Source organism: Trachemys scripta, chromosome 8 (assembly GCF_013100865.1).
Source record: "Trachemys scripta elegans isolate TJP31775 chromosome 8, CAS_Tse_1.0, whole genome shotgun sequence".
Classification (NCBI taxonomy): Eukaryota; Metazoa; Chordata; order Testudines; family Emydidae; genus Trachemys; species Trachemys scripta.
Window position 1 is genome coordinate 106,098,683 of NC_048305.1, and position 18,999 is coordinate 106,117,681.

Genomic DNA, 18,999 nt, shown 5'->3' on the forward strand with positions numbered 1-18,999 from the left:
CCGACCCCCATCCCCCATACAGAGTACCCCCGACCCCCATGCAGAGTACCCCATCCCCCATACAGTGTACCCCTAATCCCCAATCTGTAAGGATCAGGCCTTGGGCTGCAGCCAGATTAAAAGAGCGGCCGAGCAGCAGCCCTGAGCGGAGAAGCAGGAAGACACATCCTCACATTCCATCTACGTGACATTCAAACACTGTCCGATCCGGCTGGGAAGAAGGACACCCCGTCCGTCCTAATGGCCCCACTAGCACCAGAGACAGAAACACAGCTTAAGAGGGTTAAAGAAAACGGAGTTTGACAGCATCCTGCCAGCAAGAGCTCACTTATCAATGGTTGTGGTTGTGAAATCCTCGTTCCTTTCATTATGGTCCCCGCTTCCCTATTGTTTACCTGTCTGGTCTCTGTCTGGTTCTTTCATTGTCTGTCTGCTGTACCATTAATTTGGCTAGGGGTCAGTTCATTAGGGGAGTGGGATATAATGGGGCAGAGCATTGTTACAGTAGGTTAGGATTGGTTAGACAGATTTCAGTACAATGGTTGGTTAAGGTCCAGCTAAGCAGGACTCGAGTTTCACTCTATAAACTGGGGTCCAAGAAGGAGACCAGCTGGGAAGAGAGGAAGAAGAAGAAGAAGGAAAGTGCTGGAGGAAGATCTCAGCCCCAAGACTCAGCCTCAGATCAGAGCTGTTACGAAGCCTCTGTAGCATGACGTGCAGCAACTCGGGCCCAGCCGAGACCGGCCTGGCCCGACCGACGGGGAAAGTCCGCCTGCGGGAGCTGGGTTGGTGAGCCTGGCACTGTGTGCTTAGTGGGCATTCTGCATGGTGACTGTTAATAACGAGAGGATCGGGGTATCACTGTGGAAGGGTCTTTCATTTGTAAAAGGTCCTGCACACCTGCAGAAGTAGTAAACACCCGGAGCCCTACGGCTTGGGAAAAGGTGGGGTGCCCTAATGTGTGCAGGTGTGACGTTATGAGTGTAAAATAATATTTCATTGAAAGATGACAGGGCCAGAAAGAGTTAATTAATTCAGACTGACCTGACCCATGGGTGAACTGTAGTCACTGGTTAGGAAGATATGTAAATGCATAGAGCTTTGAAATGCAAGTCTGCATTGTTAGAGAGCTCAAGGGTAGATGTTTGCTCAGGTCTTGTGATGTCAGCAAACAAGTCTTGTCTATTGCTATAGCTTCAATTTAAAGATCAAAAAAGGAATATTAACATTTACGATGATACTTGAGTGAAATAGTATTATTGTCTCTATGTCTCTTTGAAGGTTGTGGTAACCTGTATCTGAACTGTTCAATGGATAAATGACCCTGTGCTAATTGCCAGGATGTTTGGAAGGAGAGTTGAGCCTATTGTTTTCTCAGGCCGAAAGGCTGCTGGAAATGTATAAGAACCCTGGGACACAATCTGCCTTTATCTCAGATCCGCTTTGGGTTTCAAGAGGGGGAAACCTTAAGCCACAAGGATTGAGATCCCCAGTCACTGACTGGAGTCACCCTGAATATGGACATTGGACTATAACCTATGGACTATTTCTAAAAGGACTTTTGGTAACTACAAACTCACCTCTGCTATGCATCTGAACCTCAAGAATTGAATTCAAGTCTGTCTGTATATTGATCTTTTAACCAACTCTCTCTCTTTTCTTTTTAAATAAATTGTAGCTTAGTTAATAAGAATTGGCTCTAAGCGTGTATTTTGGATAAGATCTAAGTTATAACTGGACCTGGTGTGTGGCTGATCCTTTGGGGTTGGAAGAACCTTTTCTTTTATATGATGAGAAGATTTTCAGTAATCATCATCATATCTGACAGGTGTGTCTGGACGGAGGCCGGACGCTGGGCACGTTAAGGGAACTGCTGAGTAACCAGTGAGGTTTTATAGAAGCTGTTCTGTGCTGGTTGGTAAATCTAAGTATTGGAATATCCACCAGCGTTTGGGGTTTGTCTGCCCCATTTTGTTTGCAGTTCACCCTGATTGAGTGACCTCAGCTGGCTCCCATGGGCAGCGCTGTCACAGCAGGTAACACATCCCCCATGCAGAGTACCCCCTACTCTCACACAGAGTACCCCCTTCCCCCATGCAGAGTACCCCCTACTCTCATACAGAGTACCCCCTTCCCCCATGCAGAGTATCCTGACTTTCTAATGCCCCATGCAGAGTACCCCGACTCCCCCATCTCCTAGGCAGAGTACTCCCTAATACCCCATGCAGAGTAACCCCCAACTCTCATACAGAGTACCCCCTTCCCCCATGCAGAGTACCCCCAACCCCCCATGCAGAGTACCCCCTTCCCCCACGCAGAGTATCTTGACTCCCAACCCCCCATGCAGAGTACCCCGACGCCCCCATCCCCCAGTGACAGAATCCCTGCCCACCATGCAATGTACCCCCTACACCCCCATCCTCCATGCAGAGCCATCCATGTGCTGCCTCCCTGCAAGTGACTGAGCAAATCGACTCCAGCAGGAGGCCAGGACATGCAGCCTTCACCCCTCCACCTCGCCTCCCACCCACAAATACCAATCCCACCATGGGGGTGGGGTTACATCCCACTGGGCGGGTATGTCCCTGCATACACACACACACGTTGCCTTCTACTGGCTGGACTCAACTGCCCAACCAAGTGTCACAGGCCCTGTACTCCTAGCAGCTAATGGAGATTCCCCTTGCGTACCCCCCCCCCAGGGCTTTGTGCAGCGGGTTGGGAAGTGCTGAGGGTTCTCATTGTTTGCATGGCTGCTATTGTTTGTTTGTTTGGTTCAAAACTCCATGTAGGGCAGGTAAACCACTTCCTCTGGAAGATTCATAAAACTACGGGCTGCACACCAGTGTGGAGTCAGAACTGAAAAGGAAAGTGCCGTGGGCCCATCGCCTGCACGGAGGGGTTTTCACTCCATGCAGCAGGGAATGGAAAGTCCGGCTGCTGAGAACCAGAAATCTGCTTTTTAACTCCTTTGACTCATGACCCTTGAGTCAGGCAGCTGGGCTAGAACCAGAAATGCTGACAAATAATTCCACGGCGGGTAAACGCCTCCAACCTCCCCGGACGCCAGCATGTGGGTGCTGCTGCCAATACCCGCCTGGGGGCACAGCGGGGCCGGCCTGGTTGGGGGCTGCCGCTGCTCACAACGCACAGGACGAGCCAATTCTATCACCCGAGGATCGCCCGGGCCCACCTCACCATGGCATCTGGGCGTTTCGCCCCCAGGCAACGGGCCAATCCACCCGCATCTCTGTAAGCTAAGGCAGGATTCTGATGGTCCCCACTTGGAAGGGAAGGAATAGAGGGGCAGCACCTCAAAGGGCCTGAGGATTTACATGGAAGTGAGGGGCCTAAAGTCTGGGCCTAGTCTGTGGTGGAGCCAAGCCCAGGACCCAAATCTCCCAAGCGCCAGGCACTTGGGACGTGGCAATAGGCTGCCTGTGTTGGCTGTGGCCTGAAGGGGCTGGTGAGTCTACTGACCTGGCTTTTGGGTTGAGCCTGTTCTGTGTTTAGTGACTTTTGCCATCACCAAACGTTATTGCTGGGGCCCTCTCTCTGCCAGCGTATCACCTGCCATTCCCCGAGGAATCTCCATCTCAAAGCACTTCGGGATCTATACACCCATAATGAAATGCAGCTGCCTCTGGTGTGGAAGACATCAACCACCAGCACAGATCACGGTGTGCCAGCGGAAGGGTGGTGAGCGTGGCATTTTGGCCAAGAACAGCAAGGCAAAGCTACCCTCTGATGGAGTGTGGGCTCTTTAATACCCGTGTAGAGCAGACAGGGCTTCAAGGACTCAGCCAAAATGCCACAGGGGTGAGCAGCAGGGGACGCAATGTGCCTACGCTGGAAGGCTGAGTCAACCCTGTGGGACCCAGGCCGGAGCCCTGGGAATGCAGAGATGATGCTCAGACAATAAACCACCCTGTTAGCACTAAGGGGCAGCGCGTGCTGGATATTCTCTCCATTGCATCACCCAGCCCAGATCTAAATGAGCCCAGGAATGGGGCTCGTCCACGCTCCAGCCCAAGTGGTCTGGGCTCTCCCAGCAAAGGCCACTGCAGCACAGTCCCTGTCTCCCGCTGCAGACTGCAAACCCTGGACCAGTCTCACTCAGCCCAGCCTGTTCCTCTCCTGGCGGGCAGTGGGAGCCCGAGGCTGCCCCAAGCAGCTGGGAAAAGCCACCTGACTCATTGAAACGGGCCCCCCGGGTCGGGTGTTAAGAACGTTGGAACCCCATCCTTCGAGGAACTTTGGCCACCTGAGACAAGCCAGTGGCTTGAGCTGTGTCCTTATCCGGCCCCAGCACCTCCGAGCACCTCACTACCTTCAGCGTAGCTTTAATATTACAACCCCCATCATCCTGCTGGGGACCCAGCCACAGAGACTAAGGGACTTTCCCAAGGTCACACAGGGACTCTGTGGCAGAGCAGGGAATCAAGCCCAGGTCTCTCAAGTGCCCGATGCACGGGGCCGAGCGGTGCTGTCCTGCACCCTACCACGTGCACTGCAGCCATAGAAGGTAACGCGGGCTGACAGCAGCCAGCTAGGCCCCTGGGGGGTATTTCATGAGCCTGCACCAGGGAGGAAGGCCCAGAAATCAACAAGCATTAGGAGCCTAAATACCCTGGAGGATCTAGGGCGAACTGTGTAAATCCATCCTTAGCAAGGGGAGAGCAGCCTTCGGAGGGCTCTTGCCTGGCAGAGTAGTTGAGTGAGTGACCAACACGGGCCAAGCTCCGTATCCCAGCCCCTGAGCCGTCCCATTCCCCCCCACACAAGACGCTCCCGCGTTGTAGCATCAAACTGGCCCTCACGGCACAGAGAACCCCGGGAATCAAAAGGGCACCTCCCGGCCCCCGCTCAGGGCAGAGCCTTGCAGGACAGGGCAAAAGGCAGGGGAAGGGATCACTGCCTGTTCCATTTCATCCCAAGCTGCTTCCCAAGCCAGCCTCACATCATGGACCCTGAAACTGCAGCCACCTCTGGGGTGAAACGCAGCAGCTGTTTAACAGTGCACATCAACATGGCACAACAGCTGAGGCCAGGCAGTGGAGAACATGGGGCCACCAGACAATGCGTTTGTAATGACTGGGGTTGGACCACAGCCAGGACACCGGCCCGGCAGTCCCACATCACCTGCCAGTCCCTAGCCATTGCACGGCTGACGGCTGCTCCAGCTGCCTCCTTCCATTACGTGCCATCGGCCTTTAGGCCTGAGCTTCCCGGTCCGAGCGGGACTAGGAGCCGGGGGAAGCGAGCGCTCAGAATCCTGCCCCTTGGGTCACAGATGAAAGTGCTGATGAGGTGCTAGAAAATCTGTTAACCACATTTTTCCACCAGCTCAGCAGTTTTGTCTTTGTGCTTTTGGCAGTCGCCTGCAGCCCTGCACGGTGCTGGAGAGGAAACCCTGCTTCTGCTCACCCCACACGGCCTCCACGAGCAGCAGCGCTGGGCACCGGAGCCAGAGCTAGGTGCACGGGCCTAGGGCGATGCTTCTTCCCAGCACGCCTTGCTCGCTGCTCTCCCTTAGCAGCCTCAACAAAGCTCCTCCTTCCCGCGGCTCCAGCTTCGTCCTCCACCTCCACCTCCAGCTCCGCTCCGCTTCTAGAGACTACAGGCTCTTCTCCAGCCCTAGCGCAGGCAGGGCCTGGGCCAGTGGCCAGCCCCGCCTCGCACTGCCCCGCCCGGGGGCCCAGAGGGAGCAGATTGCTCACGCCCAGTGGCCCGTTCAGCTCTTGGGCTTCTCCGCTGCAGCTGCCACCGCGGGAGACAGTGATGGGCCAATTGTGCTGGGGTGTGGGGAGTCTCTGGGCCCGCCCCTAGCGAGGCTGGACTGGCACCTGGCGCCTGGCTGTGCAGAGCTCGCAGGGAGGGGTGACTTCGCGTGCACCCCCGTCGCGCCTGATCGAAGCCAATGGAAAGGTTTGGGTCAGGCCCTTCGGCACGAGCCAGGGCTCACGTGACACAGCGGCTGCTCCTGGGTTTCAATTTGGGTGACATGTTGCTGCACCAACTGGTGAAACCCACCACCGGGAGCAAAGGCTGCTGCTTAGCTTGTCCGCGGCCAGTCCTGTCCGGGGCGGGGCGGAGCCGTGTGTGGGGCATGCCGTAGACGTCGCTCCTGCTCCGCTGGGCCGGCTCTGCCCCCAGCCCAGTGCCCCGCTGGGCCTTGTGACAGGTCCTTCCCTGCTCAGCTTTCGAGCGCTGAAAACCTCCTGATTTGTTAGTCGCCCGTCACCTGGATTTCCCTGGAGTGGAGCAAGTCCCTGGGATTCTAGTTGCTGAACAAAGCAGCTGCAGCGGCGCTGGGGCGGAGCAGTTCTCCGGCTAACTGCACTTGAGGAATGAGGTGCCCTCCTTGGGTGCCCCGGGGGGGCGGGTTACTGCATTGTACCTGCCATGCTGGGACTGTCCAAGTCCCCTGATGCCTCACCAATCTGTTGCCCAGCTCCCAGCTCTGTGTACCACAGGCCCCAGAGCCTGCTGGCCTGGGAGGAAGGACCCTGTGGGGTGGTAGCAGCGTGTCCAGGGCAGCGCCAGCCGCACCCACGACCCTTCACAACTAGATAATGGCCAGGAGGCAGGCGTAGTCGGCCCGATGTTGAGACGAGGCGTGAGCTATCCAATGGTGAGTGGATGCAACTGTATTTATGGGTTTGGCTCCGCTCAGGGCCTCCGGGGTCTAGTACGGACACTGATGCTCGGCCTCTGCCCCACGGCAGAAGAGGGGGTCCAGGGACCCCAGACAGAGCAGTGACCCAGTATGGGGCTGGCAAGGCCTGTCGACGAGGGGGTGGCTGGCCAGGCTCCAGGCGGCCGGGTTAGTCAGCCTGGCGTCACCAGCGCGTGTGAACCAGGGTGCACGGCTGATCCTATCTTCGATGGGGGCTTGTTTCACGCCCCCAGAGGGCTCTGCACCCCAACTCTGCAGTGACTCTCAGCCAGCGGGTGAAACAGAAGGTTGATTAGTTGTCTGGAACACAGCGTAGAACAGGTCTTGCTATGACAGGAATCAGGAAGGTTCAGCAAAGTCTGTCTTGGGGGGGACCCAGAGCCCTCGGCTCTCCCCCTGAGTCCCAGTCCAGGAGACCGACTCGCTTGTTGCCCAGTTGCCCCTCCTCCATCCTTTGTCTCTTTCCCAGGCAAACTGGTCACCTGGCCTCCATGTCTCTCTTTGTTCTCCAACTCCTTCGGCCGGCTCCTTGAAGAGGATGGGCCCCGGCCATCAGTTGCCAGGATACAGAGTGTCCGGCCATTGTCTGGGTGTCGGCAGCTACCCGCTAGGGTTTCTGCAACAATCACGCACCTCTGTCCCACCAGCTAGATACTTGTGCAACACATAGGGGAAACTGAGGCACACACAGTACTCATACAAAACATGAAGAAAGTTCCCACTTCATCCCAGCTTGTCCTGGCCCCTCCCGCCAGCAGAGGTCCTTCACCTCGCCGAGAGGCGGTAGCTAGGTCAACAGAAGGATTCTTCCGTCAACCCAGCGCTGTCTAGATGGGGACTTAGGTCGGCTTAACGGTGCTGCTCAGGGGTGTGGATTTTTCATCCTCCCCCAACTGACGTAGTTAAACTGACCTAATTGTGTAGTGTAGACCAGGCCTGAGTCAAGGCGACGTGGCTGAGTTCATGGGGCATTAAGTTCCTCAAAAGAAACAGTCGTGGGCATGCGACTGGCTTCCCGCGCTCACCAGCTAGCCATGGCCTCAGCCCCCTCGGCAAGCAGGCGGTTTCCATTTCACAGGAAGGGAACCCAAAGAGCAGTGGCAGCGCACACCTTCCTCACGCCGGGGTCTCTCACCGGCCGTCCCAGGCTCCTGGTTCCTCTCTGAACTCTCCCCAGCATGGCTAGCAGACAGCAAGTGCCCTAAAACAGTCACGGGGCGGCTGCGCTGTGCTCCAGCGCCGAGCTGGCAGGGCGGGGCCGGTAGCTGCATTCCAGCCTGCTCGCCGGCCAGCAGCAACACCGCTGAGGGATGTCTCCTCTGCAGGCAGCCGCTCGGTTCATCCGGATGACATTCTCTCCAACAAAATGGAGGTGATGGTATCGGCTCTCAGATCCAAGGAGAACAGTGTGACTCGTCAGACTGGGCGAAGCGGCTCCAAGACTGTGGCCCCTCCGCAGGGGAGCCTGGAGGGTGGAAGTCTGGGGTCTGGTGCGTTTAAGAGTTCAGTATCAGATCCTGCGTTGCCTCCCACAGGGACTTCCACCCTCCCCTCGGTTTCAGTGCTCAGATGGGCCCCGCATGCTCCCCCCAGAATAACGAACTGTCGATGGCTCAGCTCACAGACCCACACCCACGGCCCCATCCCCGCCCCCTCGAATGGATTTCAGTGGGTGACTTGCTTGCATCAGAGCGCAGGGTTGTCCCTAGGTTGGCGAAATCAGCCCTCAAGTGCCAGCCGGTTCCGCACACGGGCTTATCAAATGGTTCTCAAGAAGTAAATTGAAATTGCAAAAGCTTGCATAATATTCTTAGCGTGGGGGCCAATTTAACTACAGCTACCCTATTCCGTGGGCTTGCTGTCGGCAACGGCGGGGCCAGCTATTCGTGAGAGCGCTAGGAGGTTACATCTGACAACTCTCGCTTTAAGCATAAAGCTGAGGGTCCTCGGCCACCGCGTGGTAACCAAGTCAAACATCTTCTGCGTTGCATTCACAGAGCACCGTTCATTCTGACGGAGCCCAGCGAGCTTTGCAAACTTACATGGACAGAGACTGAGATTTTCAAAGCAGTCTAGGGGACCTCAACACATGTTTAGATACGTGTCTAAACCCTCTAGGCTGCTCTGAAATTCTCAACCGCCCCACACAGAGCACTTTGTCCAGCACAGGAATGCAGCCATCTCTGGGATGAGACGCGGCAACTTCTTCACGGCCCACAGCAACGCTGCACAAAGGTTTAGGACCGGAAGTAAGGGGAGTAGCCCACAGCATAGAGGCTGTCAGGAATGATGCTGGGTACAGTGGGGCCGGGCAGAGGGCTGTGCCCGCACACACTCTGGCAGTGGGCGCAGAGGGAGGGTGGCTGAGTTTCCATAGGGTGGATTTCAGGGACAGTTAAGTGCCCACCCTCAGTACCAGCCGTAGCCTCCGTGCCCAGGCATATCCCCGGCCTAGCCCAGCCGCTCCCCTGGCCCAGCTCACCTGAACTGCGGGTTGTTGATGAGGCTCCTGACGGCTGCGGCGAAGGCAGCCGCGTCCCCCTCCAGGACGGCCGAGCCGGCGTAGGCCATGGCCTGGGGTGGCGACCGAGGCAGGCGGGAGGGAGCTGGCCTGAGCGTGTGGCAGAGAGAGCCAGCCAAGTTCAGCCTCGGCCAGGGCTCCCGGGCCTGCGGGTCGCTATCTCGCTCAGCGCCTTGCGGAGAGCTGGCGGGAACGGGAGGGAGCAGGGCCAGAGACGGGGAGGCAGGCTTAGGCCACGGGGAGGAGGCCCCTGCTGCAAGCAACAGAGCTCATCACTAAGGAAACCGGCAGCTGCCCAGCTCCAGAAATCCAGCGGCTGTCGACGGGGTGTGTGGGAAACCTGTGAACCTGAACCGAGAGGAGCAGGGTCAGAGTCTCGAGCGAGGCAGCCAGCCGGCCCGGGGGCCAGGCCGAGGAAAGGCAGCAAACCAGAGGGGAGTGGGAGTGGCAGGACAGGAGTTCTGCACCGGAAAGCAGCTGGAAAATCTCCCCCCTCCCCCCCAGCATCTCCTTTCCAGAGCAAGCCAGAGCCAGCCACGGTCTCTGAGCTCAGCAGTGGCTCAGCCTCGGGCCGCGGCCAGCTCCTGGCGCGACGCGATTGAGCTGAGCTCCGTCCCTGAGAGAAAGCAAACGGATCCCGGCGGCTGAGCACTTTCCGGTCCCCCCCATTCCGCCCCGTCGTTCAGGCCGGCTGGAGAGCTGCTGCCACTTCCCGGGCCCCCGCAGGCTCTTAGTTCCCAAACGTAGGGCAAAGTCGCAGCTGGGGTCCCAAAGAGCATGCGTGGGCGTGTGGGCACGCACCTTTGGTATGGCGCTGTCTGGGCCAGTGCTCGGAGCGGGGCCAGGCCTCCAGGGGAGATCCCAGTGCTTGCAGGAAGAGGTGGGGTGTTCTCATCCCTTGGGTGTCCTTAAAAGCCCAGAGGAAGTCTACACACACCGGACCTGTGCCCCTCTTGGCTAGCGATAGCCCACAGTGCTACAGCAGAGGGGCCCACGCTCAACACTAAAGATCTGTCTCCAGCCTCCCCTGCCTGGGTTTTGTCCCCGAGAAGCTGGTACTGAGGCAGCCGCTGACCTTTGCCAGTCCCCTTGCGGCCGGACGATGGAGGGAGGGCAGGGGCGCAGCTGCTTGGACGAAGGGTCTTTTTGTGCCATCTCGCTGATGAGCTGCAAGGAGCCAGGGCCCGCGTGGCAGAGACAGCAGCCTTGCGACGCCCAGCCTCGAGTCGCTGCGGGTACTGCTAGTGCAAAAGGCACCCCAGCTGCCGTCCTGCACCCAAGCCCACGTTCACGCACGCCCGACCCTGGAAACGGGGCCACCCTGCCGGGCACTCCTCGCACCACTCCGAGGGCTGTGGACACCCCCTGTAGCAATGCGGCTCCCCGTCTCCTGATGCCGCTTCAGCGCGTCAGCGGTGAGTCCTGGTGGTGGCTGGCGCGGCAAAGGAGCATTGCAGCCACCCCTCGTCCTCGCCAGCCTTCCCATGTGGCGTCCGATCAGGATCACACCTGTTCCCCCCTTCCTTTCAGCAAATGCCCGGCACCCTGGCAGAGGCCCTGGGCTGCCACTAGCACACCAGTGGCTCCCAGGTGCAACGCTCCTTTGCAGGAGACATGACCGACCCAGATGGCACAGTGCCAATGCTGATGGGGAGTGGGAACGGCTGGGAGGAGCTGGCTGGGGCCTCAATGAGCTGTGAACCTCCCTGCCCCTGCCACCCGCCCTCAGACACGTGCCCACAGGAACGAGCGGTGCCCAGAGTGTGACCCTCAGGTCAGAGCAGGGGGCTGGTCCCTTGAACATCTGGACCGGTCCTGGTGGAGAACTCTCCTGTTCACAGGGTCTGTCCACACAAACAGACACCAAAGCAGGGCTGGAGGAAGGCGAAAGCACTTCAGTCTCGTGCCAACACCTGGCGCCTCGTGTCCAGATCAGAATCTCAGCATTCACTAGAAAAAAATGTTCCTCGCCCTCATGGCTGCAAAGAAACATTTGACATGTGACCTGTCTCCTGGCCAGAAGGTGTCACTTCTCCCAACCCCCTCCTGGCTCAGGTTACAGCTCACGTAGCTTCCTTTCCATCCCCAATGCAACCCCCCTGCAACATTCCCAGGTCAAATCCGCCCGCTCCCTGCTCCGTCACAACAGGCCACAAAACAATCATACGCCATAAGAGTTGGTTCTTTTAGAGTTGACACCCGCAGTCACTCCCTGTGTTCAGGGCAGTTTGTTCACACATTCGATGCTACAGGGAGCTAGATTTGGTAGCTAGACAGGTATAGATTTGGTGTCGGGGTTTGTCACTTTCTTAAATGAATCCCCAAAGTGAGAAGGTGTGTGTTCCGCAGAATGCAGAGGAGAGCGCCCGGTACCGGGCAGCGAAGAGTTAAAGCTATTCTGCATGAGGGCCAAAGGATTTCAGAGTCACATAGCAACACCTAATGTTTCACTACCAAATAAACACAATGCCTTTCATTTTTGGGCAGCGTCCCTACTACACAATGTCCCGGCCCCTCCTGGAAAGTCACACGGGAGCCGAGGGGGAAAGGTAGGTCTGGCGGTGAAGAAATCAGCGGCCAGGCAATAACTCCAGCTCAGGAGAGTCATGGTGGGACAAGGCGGGGGCTGAGACTGGACTGAGTGGGTGGGAGCAGTGGCATGGAGGGGACCAGGCAGGTTGGAGGAAGCCAGGAGCATCAGAGAGGACCGAGGTCGGGGGATGCAGTGAGGGAGGGCAGAGCGGCCGCAGGACAAAGCAGTGTGGAGAGTCAAAGGACAGTGTGATCAAGCAGGAAGGATGCGTGGGGTGATGTCTGGGAGGATACATGGCACTAGTCCTGGGAAGCTTTGCAAACCAGGCCGGGCAATTCTGAATTGGATTCTGACGGAGGCTGGGGTGAGAGGGTCCAACAGGTCCTCAGAGCCAGAGATCAGTGGGGTCGCAACATCCCGAAGCCTCTGAAGTGCAGAGTGGAGATAAAGGAGACCATGAAAGGTGCGGTGATAGCCAGGGCAGGACGTGATTGAGAGAGGAATATGGCTCTGATTAGAAGCAGGGTCGAGGCCAGGATCCCTTCCCGAGAAAGGCAGGGGACAGGGGACTCAGAGACCAGGGACAAGATCTACCAAAAGTGAGCCCTGGTTTTGGGTACCCGGCTTGAGACCCCTTAAAGCCCCGGGCCTCTGGAAATCAAGGCCTTTGTATCCTCTCGCCCCTTCTGACACTGTTGGCCAAAGCAACGAGGGAGGAAAAAGGCGTCTGGGGTGAAGTGGGACTCCCAGGTTCCTGCCCTCCACTATGGCTGGGCAAGGAGAGGGGCCAGGGACATGCGGGCAGTAGTGGATTAGGTCTATGGCAGAGAGGTGAGGGAGCGTCTTGAGGGAGGGGAGGGCCAAAGACAAGTGGTGAGTGAGGAGGGGGGCCGATAAACCCCCCCGGGGTGCTGGGAAGAGCTGGTGGAACTTCCTTGGCTGCCAGCCCCGGACACGTGACATGGGTCAGGGTACAAGACAGCGGTACCCCCGGTACATGGCAAGGGCTGGTATCGGCTCCCTCCGGGGGCTGCTGCCCCTTTAAAAAGAAAAAAATTGCAAATAAACCTGCATCTCACTCCAAACCGAGGCCCCAATCCTGCCATTAGATCTCCGTGGGTCAGGTCTAGCCCCGGGGGTACCCCATGGGCGCAGGGGGTGCTGCTGGGATCCGATCCCAGGATCAGGGCTGGGAGTCAGGGCTGGAGGTTGAGGTAGGTGATCTGTCGGCCCCTGCCAGAGAAGGGGATAGGACAGCCTGGCCTTGCCTTCTAGCAAGCAAACCCTGCTGCCCAAAATGCCACAAAATTCAGGAGGGAAAGAAGGAAAAAATCCCCAGGGCTTCAGAGAAATCGTACAGGCAACTATCACGGATCGGAGCCTGCCTGCCCTGCCCCCGTCCTTTTGAAGACTCTTGCATTGAACTGTCACATCAGTGAGCCAATGATTTACCGCAGCGGGGGGAATTATTAAGCCAGCAGGCAGGGGCAGGGGCCTCCAGGGGAGCGCACAGCAAGCCAGTGCAGGTGCTGGCGAGATAATGGGCATTAACACTCTTTCCTGGGGTATCTCCACTCACAGATCCGGGGGACGGTGACCAATCCCACAGCCCCCCATCGGAGCGGGTGGCACTGCCAGGTGAGAGCGCGCCGGAGGCTTGCCTGCTGAAATGACACCACACATTCCTTTCACCCCACTGCATTCGGGCTGTTCCCAAGTGAAGGATCAATTATTAATTGCAGGCTCGTTTATTTTCTAGCCCTTGCAAAGGAAAGGCAAATGACAGTGAAGCTCAGAAATAATATTGCCCCGGCTTCCATTGTGACTCGCCTGCATGCAGATGGAGCCTTGTTTTCTGTGAAAACGTCCCAGTGCAGATGGGACGCGGGCAGCGAGGTGTCCTGCTTGTTTATTTGTTCCCACTGCATTGCTTATAGTACAACTGAGCCTTCCGGGACCGGGACCGGGACCACCCACCCACCCCCATGCACAAGGGACGTGAGCTGGCACCCGTTGGCGTCAATGGTGAAGCTCTCCAGTGGAGGATCAGGCACTGGGAGATCCCGCCGAGGTGTGGGTGGGGGCTGGGTCCCAGCCTACAGCCACACTCGGAGCTGGAGGTGGGACACCCAACTCAAGTAGGGTGAGAGCGAGCCGTCTCAGCAGGATGGTGAGCTGTGGGAGGGGTTAGCCGCCCCAAGTACAAACCCACTGAGACCTCATGGGTAGCTCTAGGACAGCTAGCGCGAGTATGTCCCCTGGGGCTGGGAATCATGCCACCAGCTCCAGTGTAGACACAGCCCGGTGGGGTGTACTCACCTGCTCACCCGCCCCGTGAACCAGGGGCACTGCAAGGCTGAGGTCTCTGCCTTTGTACCCAGGGCACTTGCACCTGACTCAAAGAGCAGGGAGACTCCTGCCCCTTGAAAAGATGAAGCAGGCGTGCTTTAGTGGCTACATATTCTCTCAATGGCGCCCCCAGAAACGAGCAGGCTCTTTGCATGAGCTGGACAAAGCACTGGAGAACATGTGTGCCTTGATCCCAGAGGAACGTCCTTCCTAGCTCCTGTACGTCTCTGGCTGGAATTTGTTTCTTATTAGTCCATTTAAAGGGGGAAACCCCCCAAGCGTGCCCACGTCGGTAACGGGGAACGGCACTGAAAACTGGAAGAGACGTGTTAACATCAACCCCATGCTCGCAAGGGGGTGACGGGTGAATTTCAGTGAAGTTTTCGGGTGTGGTCCAGCTTGGCCCCCAGAGGCTCCGATCCTTAGTCCGACTCTCTGGCCGGGGCTCTCCTGACACCCGGCGTAGGGATGAGAGACTTCCCGTATCCAGCGAGGCCGGAAACAGCCCAGAAAGCCAGCCTCCCTCCTTGGCAGTTCTGCTTCTTGACTCTGGGCGGCAGTTGGGACGTGCAGCCCCGGGGAGGCCAGCCAGACTCCCCCACCCCTCCACGGAAAGGAGAGTGCACGCCGATCTTGTCCCGGCCATGCCAGTTTTCCGGCCTCTATTTCATAGGTTTTCAGTCACAAAGGCACCAGATACCACGGGGATGGGCCCGAGGAGACTAAAATAGGAAATCTCTTGTCAAAGCCAAGGGAGCTGGTGCTCCGTTTAAAATGCCCCCGTCACATGCAACGGGACCATCCTCCGGGCCTTAGTTACATCCCTTTGACTGAGTAATTGGCCTTTCTTGGAGGCCCTTGTCTTTGCTGCCCTTGGCACAGCTAATCTACACGTCTCCCAAAGGGAAAGGGTGTGGCTCTCGGTCATGCTCCCACCGAGCGGCCTGTCAACCGGCCCAGCCGCTGGGACTCTTGCCGGGGCCTCTCCGGAGCCGTTTGGCTCGCCGTGGAATGCAGAGACTTGGGGGCAGAGTAAATACTAGTGAACCAGAATAGAAACAGCCTTGAGCTCACCAGCTAAAGCTACAGTGGCTGGGGAGTTCAGAGCGGGGTTAGGGACAGGCAGAGTCTGACGCTGCCAATGGCTAGACACAAAGGGGGGAGAAAGCAGCCGGAAGGAGTTCGTATGTATCTGTGAATTAACTCGGACCTTCCTGGCTTTTGTGGGCGTTATCCCCAGAGCACCACCTCAGCACAACAGGAGAGCGATTCCCAGGGGACTCGCTTAGCGCAGGCCAGGGCACTTGGCGGGAGGCAGCTCCGGCACCGGGGTTCCTGCGCTACGCGGGTTGGAAGCAGGAGCCGCTCGCTCAGGCTCGCTGATGGTCCCAGACACTTTGCTAAGAGCATCCGGGGCTATGGAACATGCCTCGAGGTCTCGCTGCACCAGGGAGATGGCCCCTTGTTCCAATGGTTGTCAGTACCAGGTCCGCCCAGATCCCCGTCCTCATTTGGTGTTGGAAGCTCCTTGAGCGTAGCAGGACAATGCCATTTCCAGCACCGCTACGGGAAGGCGTTAGTCGCCATAACCCTGAGCCCAGGGGTCCTGCCTGCCATCGGCCAGGCAGGTGGCGAGCTGGGTGGGTGGTGGAAGCGGGGTAACCTGACAGCACAGCTCTTCTCTTTGCCCAGACTCAGGTGTCACCCCGGGGCCATGGCAGGCAAGCCGCTAGCACTGTCCCAGGAGGCTCTGGCCCAGTTCAACCAGGCGGTAGCGTCAGAGAACCCGGAGGCCGCACGCCTGAGGGCGGGCTCGCTGTCCACCCGCCGCAGCTCTCACTCCGTGGACAACCCGCCCAGGCCCCTGATGCGGCTGAAGAGCATAGAGGAGGGGAAGCCGCCCTCCCTGCACTCCCGGAGGAGCTCCGTCATGAGCATCGCCAACGCCCCCTTCACCAGCCGAAGAAACTCTGTCTCCATGGCAATGGGAGGGAGGCGCCTCTCCATCGGCCCCTGGATGCACAGCGGGCGGGTGAGCTTCTCGGGGCTCCCCCTCTTCCAGCCCATCCGGGAGACGCACTATGAGAACACTTACAAGACTCGGCCAGACGAAGGCTGCAAGTTCGACGCCTGCCGGGCCCAGCGGGCACTGGAGTCCATCCTCACCAGTTACCTGGGGGATGCCAAGTACAACCCGGTGACGAGCGGGCAGCTGGCCCAGAGCCTGTCTGAGCTCATCCGCAGCCGCTTGAAGGACCTCACCCCGCCCCGCTACAAGCTGGTCTGTAACGTCTTCCTGGGCCAGCAGGGCCAGCAGAGCCTGCAGGTGGCCAGCCGCTGCCTCTGGGACCCGGAGAATGACAGCGTCGCCTCCGCCACCTTCGTCAACGCCTCCCTCTTTGCCGTGGCCACGGTGCACGGGCTGTACTTCGAGTAGCGCCCGGGCCAGCTCCTGCCAGGATCGGAGTGCCACACTCCGCTGACGGCACGGCAGGAGAGGCCCAGCCAGCAATAAAGAGAAGCCCGCCCTGACCTCTGGGGCTTGTATTAACTCATGTGTTTTCTTAACCAGATGTGGGGCTGGCCAGTGGCACGGGGAATCCTGGCCTTTGTGCTTTGCTGGCATGGCCGTTCCCCGGGTTCCACTCGCTGTCGGGGGGTTGCGATGGGGACTGCCGTACCACATAAAGGCCACAGCTGAGCTCGGGGCCCCACTGTGCAAGGCGCTGTACGACAGAGGGAGAGCTCAGCGTGTGCACTGACCAGACAGGCAAAGGGGCGGGAGCGGGGACGTTCTGCCCCTTTCGCAGAGAGAGGAAAGCTCAGATTGTTACGCCTGCCTACAAGGTTTCGACCTCTGGCAATCTCGGCCTAAGGGACTTTCCCCAGGGCACATGGGGAAGCTGTAACAGAGCCGGGAATTGAAGCCACAACTCCTGCATCCCCCGCTGGCGCCCGGATCGGGGCCTGTCCTGCTGGGAAAGTGAGGGCGGAGATTGAGCACCAGAGCTCTGGCTGTTCTGAGCAAGTCCCTGGGGCCCTCCCAGCCCCAGCTTTCTGGCTACTCCCACGGTAGGAGAGGCCACTGAGCCCCGTGGATAGGGGCGCATTGGAGGCCCTCCTGCCGCTCCACCTCCACCCAGCCAACCCCAGCTCGCCCAGCCTGCCCTGAGCCACAAGGGACTGGTCTGAGCCACTGGTCCCGACTCGTGTCCATCGGGCGAGAGGGCAACTAGCCCCTAAGGGCAGGCCAAGGACCAGCATGAACCGGAGGGAAGGGCACTCATGGGCAGACGTTAACACCCTCCCACCCAAGCCCAGGCCTTGGGAGCCTTCCAGAGGGCATGAGTGGGAAGGTATGGAGCGCCACCCTCGCCCCACGCAGGGCAGGGGTCTGGGCTCGCCGGGAGCCCTGCCTCCCACTCCCACAGCCAGAGCCACAGCAGGGCCCTGCAGCTCTGTCATCACATGCCCCCATTGGCGCTAGGCCCCAGCTCGCTCGTGCTGTGCCTCCGGGGGGGCCCAGACTGAGAGAGTAGCTGTGTCACTGCCAGCGGCCTCCCACCCACAGAACAGCCCTTTGTCTGGACGCTGACAATGCCAGCCCAGTCTGCGCGGGCGCCCACCCGGGAGGAGGCAGGTGCAGCTGGCGCTGGCCGTGCTAGTGGGGTCTGCAGGAGCCAGCTCGGGCCAAGAGGGCACCGGAGGCAACAGGAACGGGGCAAGGGGTGGCTGAGAAAAGGAGAATCCTGGGGGTGCTGCCAGAAATGGCTGGAAAGCTGCAGAGAGAAGGCGCAGCCTAGGGAGGAAGGCTGGGCTGGTACTTGGGGAGCGGGGCTGGAGGGATCTGGGTTCGCGGCCCAGCTCAGCCACCATTGCCACCTCTCACCTTTGAGGGCCCGCGGAAAGCCCCAGCTCCTGGAGGCACGGGGGCGTCGCCGCTTCCCGTTCAAAAAGGCAGAGGGAGTTCCCAGCCCTTGAGAGCGTGGAGAGAAGCTCAGAGAAAGGAGCTGAGGGGACCCCACGACTCAGCCGGCGGAAGGCCAGGTTCAGGTCTGAAATCTGGGGACGTTAAGCCAATCTCAGGGTTTTTGACTGCGTGTGGTTGGCGACCTGCTCTCCGCTGGTAGCGCCGCAGCTCCCCCTCCACACAATGGGGCGAGTTCTTCCCTGCCCCGCGGGGTGAAGCTGTTAACCAGCGGCAGGTGCTCACATTCTAGTGGCAAGGAGCCCCTTGCTAGCCCCTGCCCAAAACTCCCCGCCCCGCAAGCACCAGGCAAAGGAAACTGCACCATGGGGGGCTTTTTACTTCCCTGGGGGGAGCAGCGAGCACCTCCTTGAGCCAGACCTGCAGTCAGGTCACACCCACTGGGGAGGAAAGCCAGCAGCTGGGGGATTTAATGCAAGGCCAGCTGTTCTCAGGCCTCTCACTTTCAAAGCTCAGGGGTTGGGGAGTGGAGGTTCAGCTGAGCACGGGATTAAAGGACTGCACGTTCTTGGCTCCTCTCCCAGCTGCTTTCACAAAGGGTAACCCTGTCCCAGGGGCCCCATTGTGTCCTACCACCCCTATGAGCCATGGAAGGGGGCTGGCTGGACCTACCCCTCCCCCCAGAGCTGCAGAAACCAGCCCGTTGAGCTCTCAGCTGTAAGTCACTGCCTAGCCCCTCCACCAAGGCAGTGTTCAGGCTGACAAGCCGCGCCCGCTGCCTTGCCAACGCACCAAGCACCATTTCGGCTCACGCGGCACCCGGCCCCTGTGCCTGCCAGCTCACCTCGCTGCCGCGGATTGAGGGGGTTCTGAAAACGTCAAGCGGCTCATAAGGAGAGAGCAGGCGTCTAGGAACCCAGATCCAACCCTCTGACCTCCACCCCAGCAGCCCAGATCCGAGACAATCTTCCTCAGCCCCCGCTTTGAGA

The 18,999-nt window shown here is 58.9% G+C and overlaps 2 protein-coding genes across 5 annotated transcripts in view; one reads left to right on the forward strand and one right to left on the reverse strand.

Annotated features, from left to right (window-relative positions):
- BTBD19 (BTB domain containing 19) overlaps positions 1-9,825 on the reverse strand; it is a 46,506-nt gene extending 36,681 nt beyond the window's left edge. The window contains exon 1 of one of the 2 annotated variants that reach the window (XM_034780257.1): positions 9,162-9,825. In XM_034780257.1, the coding sequence (XP_034636148.1) occupies positions 9,162-9,250 (89 nt within the window). In that variant the 5' untranslated portion in view covers positions 9,251-9,825. The remainder of the gene's footprint in view (positions 1-9,161) is intronic. The other variant, XM_034780259.1, reaches the window with a different exon arrangement.
- Positions 9,826-11,671: 1,846 nt separating this feature from the next.
- On the forward strand, positions 11,672-16,633 carry TCTEX1D4 (Tctex1 domain containing 4). Of its 3 annotated transcripts, XM_034780306.1 has the most exons (3): positions 11,672-11,749; positions 13,315-13,371; positions 15,775-16,633. In XM_034780306.1, exon 3 carries the CDS (start codon positions 15,797-15,799, stop codon positions 16,517-16,519), a length of 723 nt encoding a protein of 240 aa, XP_034636197.1. In that variant the 5' UTR covers positions 11,672-11,749; positions 13,315-13,371; positions 15,775-15,796; the 3' UTR covers positions 16,520-16,633. The 3 variants fall into 3 exon arrangements, with proteins under 3 accessions (XP_034636197.1, XP_034636196.1, XP_034636198.1); XM_034780305.1 differs by lacking the exon at positions 13,315-13,371 and having other exon boundaries at positions 11,689-11,749; XM_034780307.1 differs by lacking the exons at positions 11,672-11,749; positions 13,315-13,371 and adding an exon at positions 13,415-13,629.
- Positions 16,634-18,999: the final 2,366 nt, after the last annotated feature.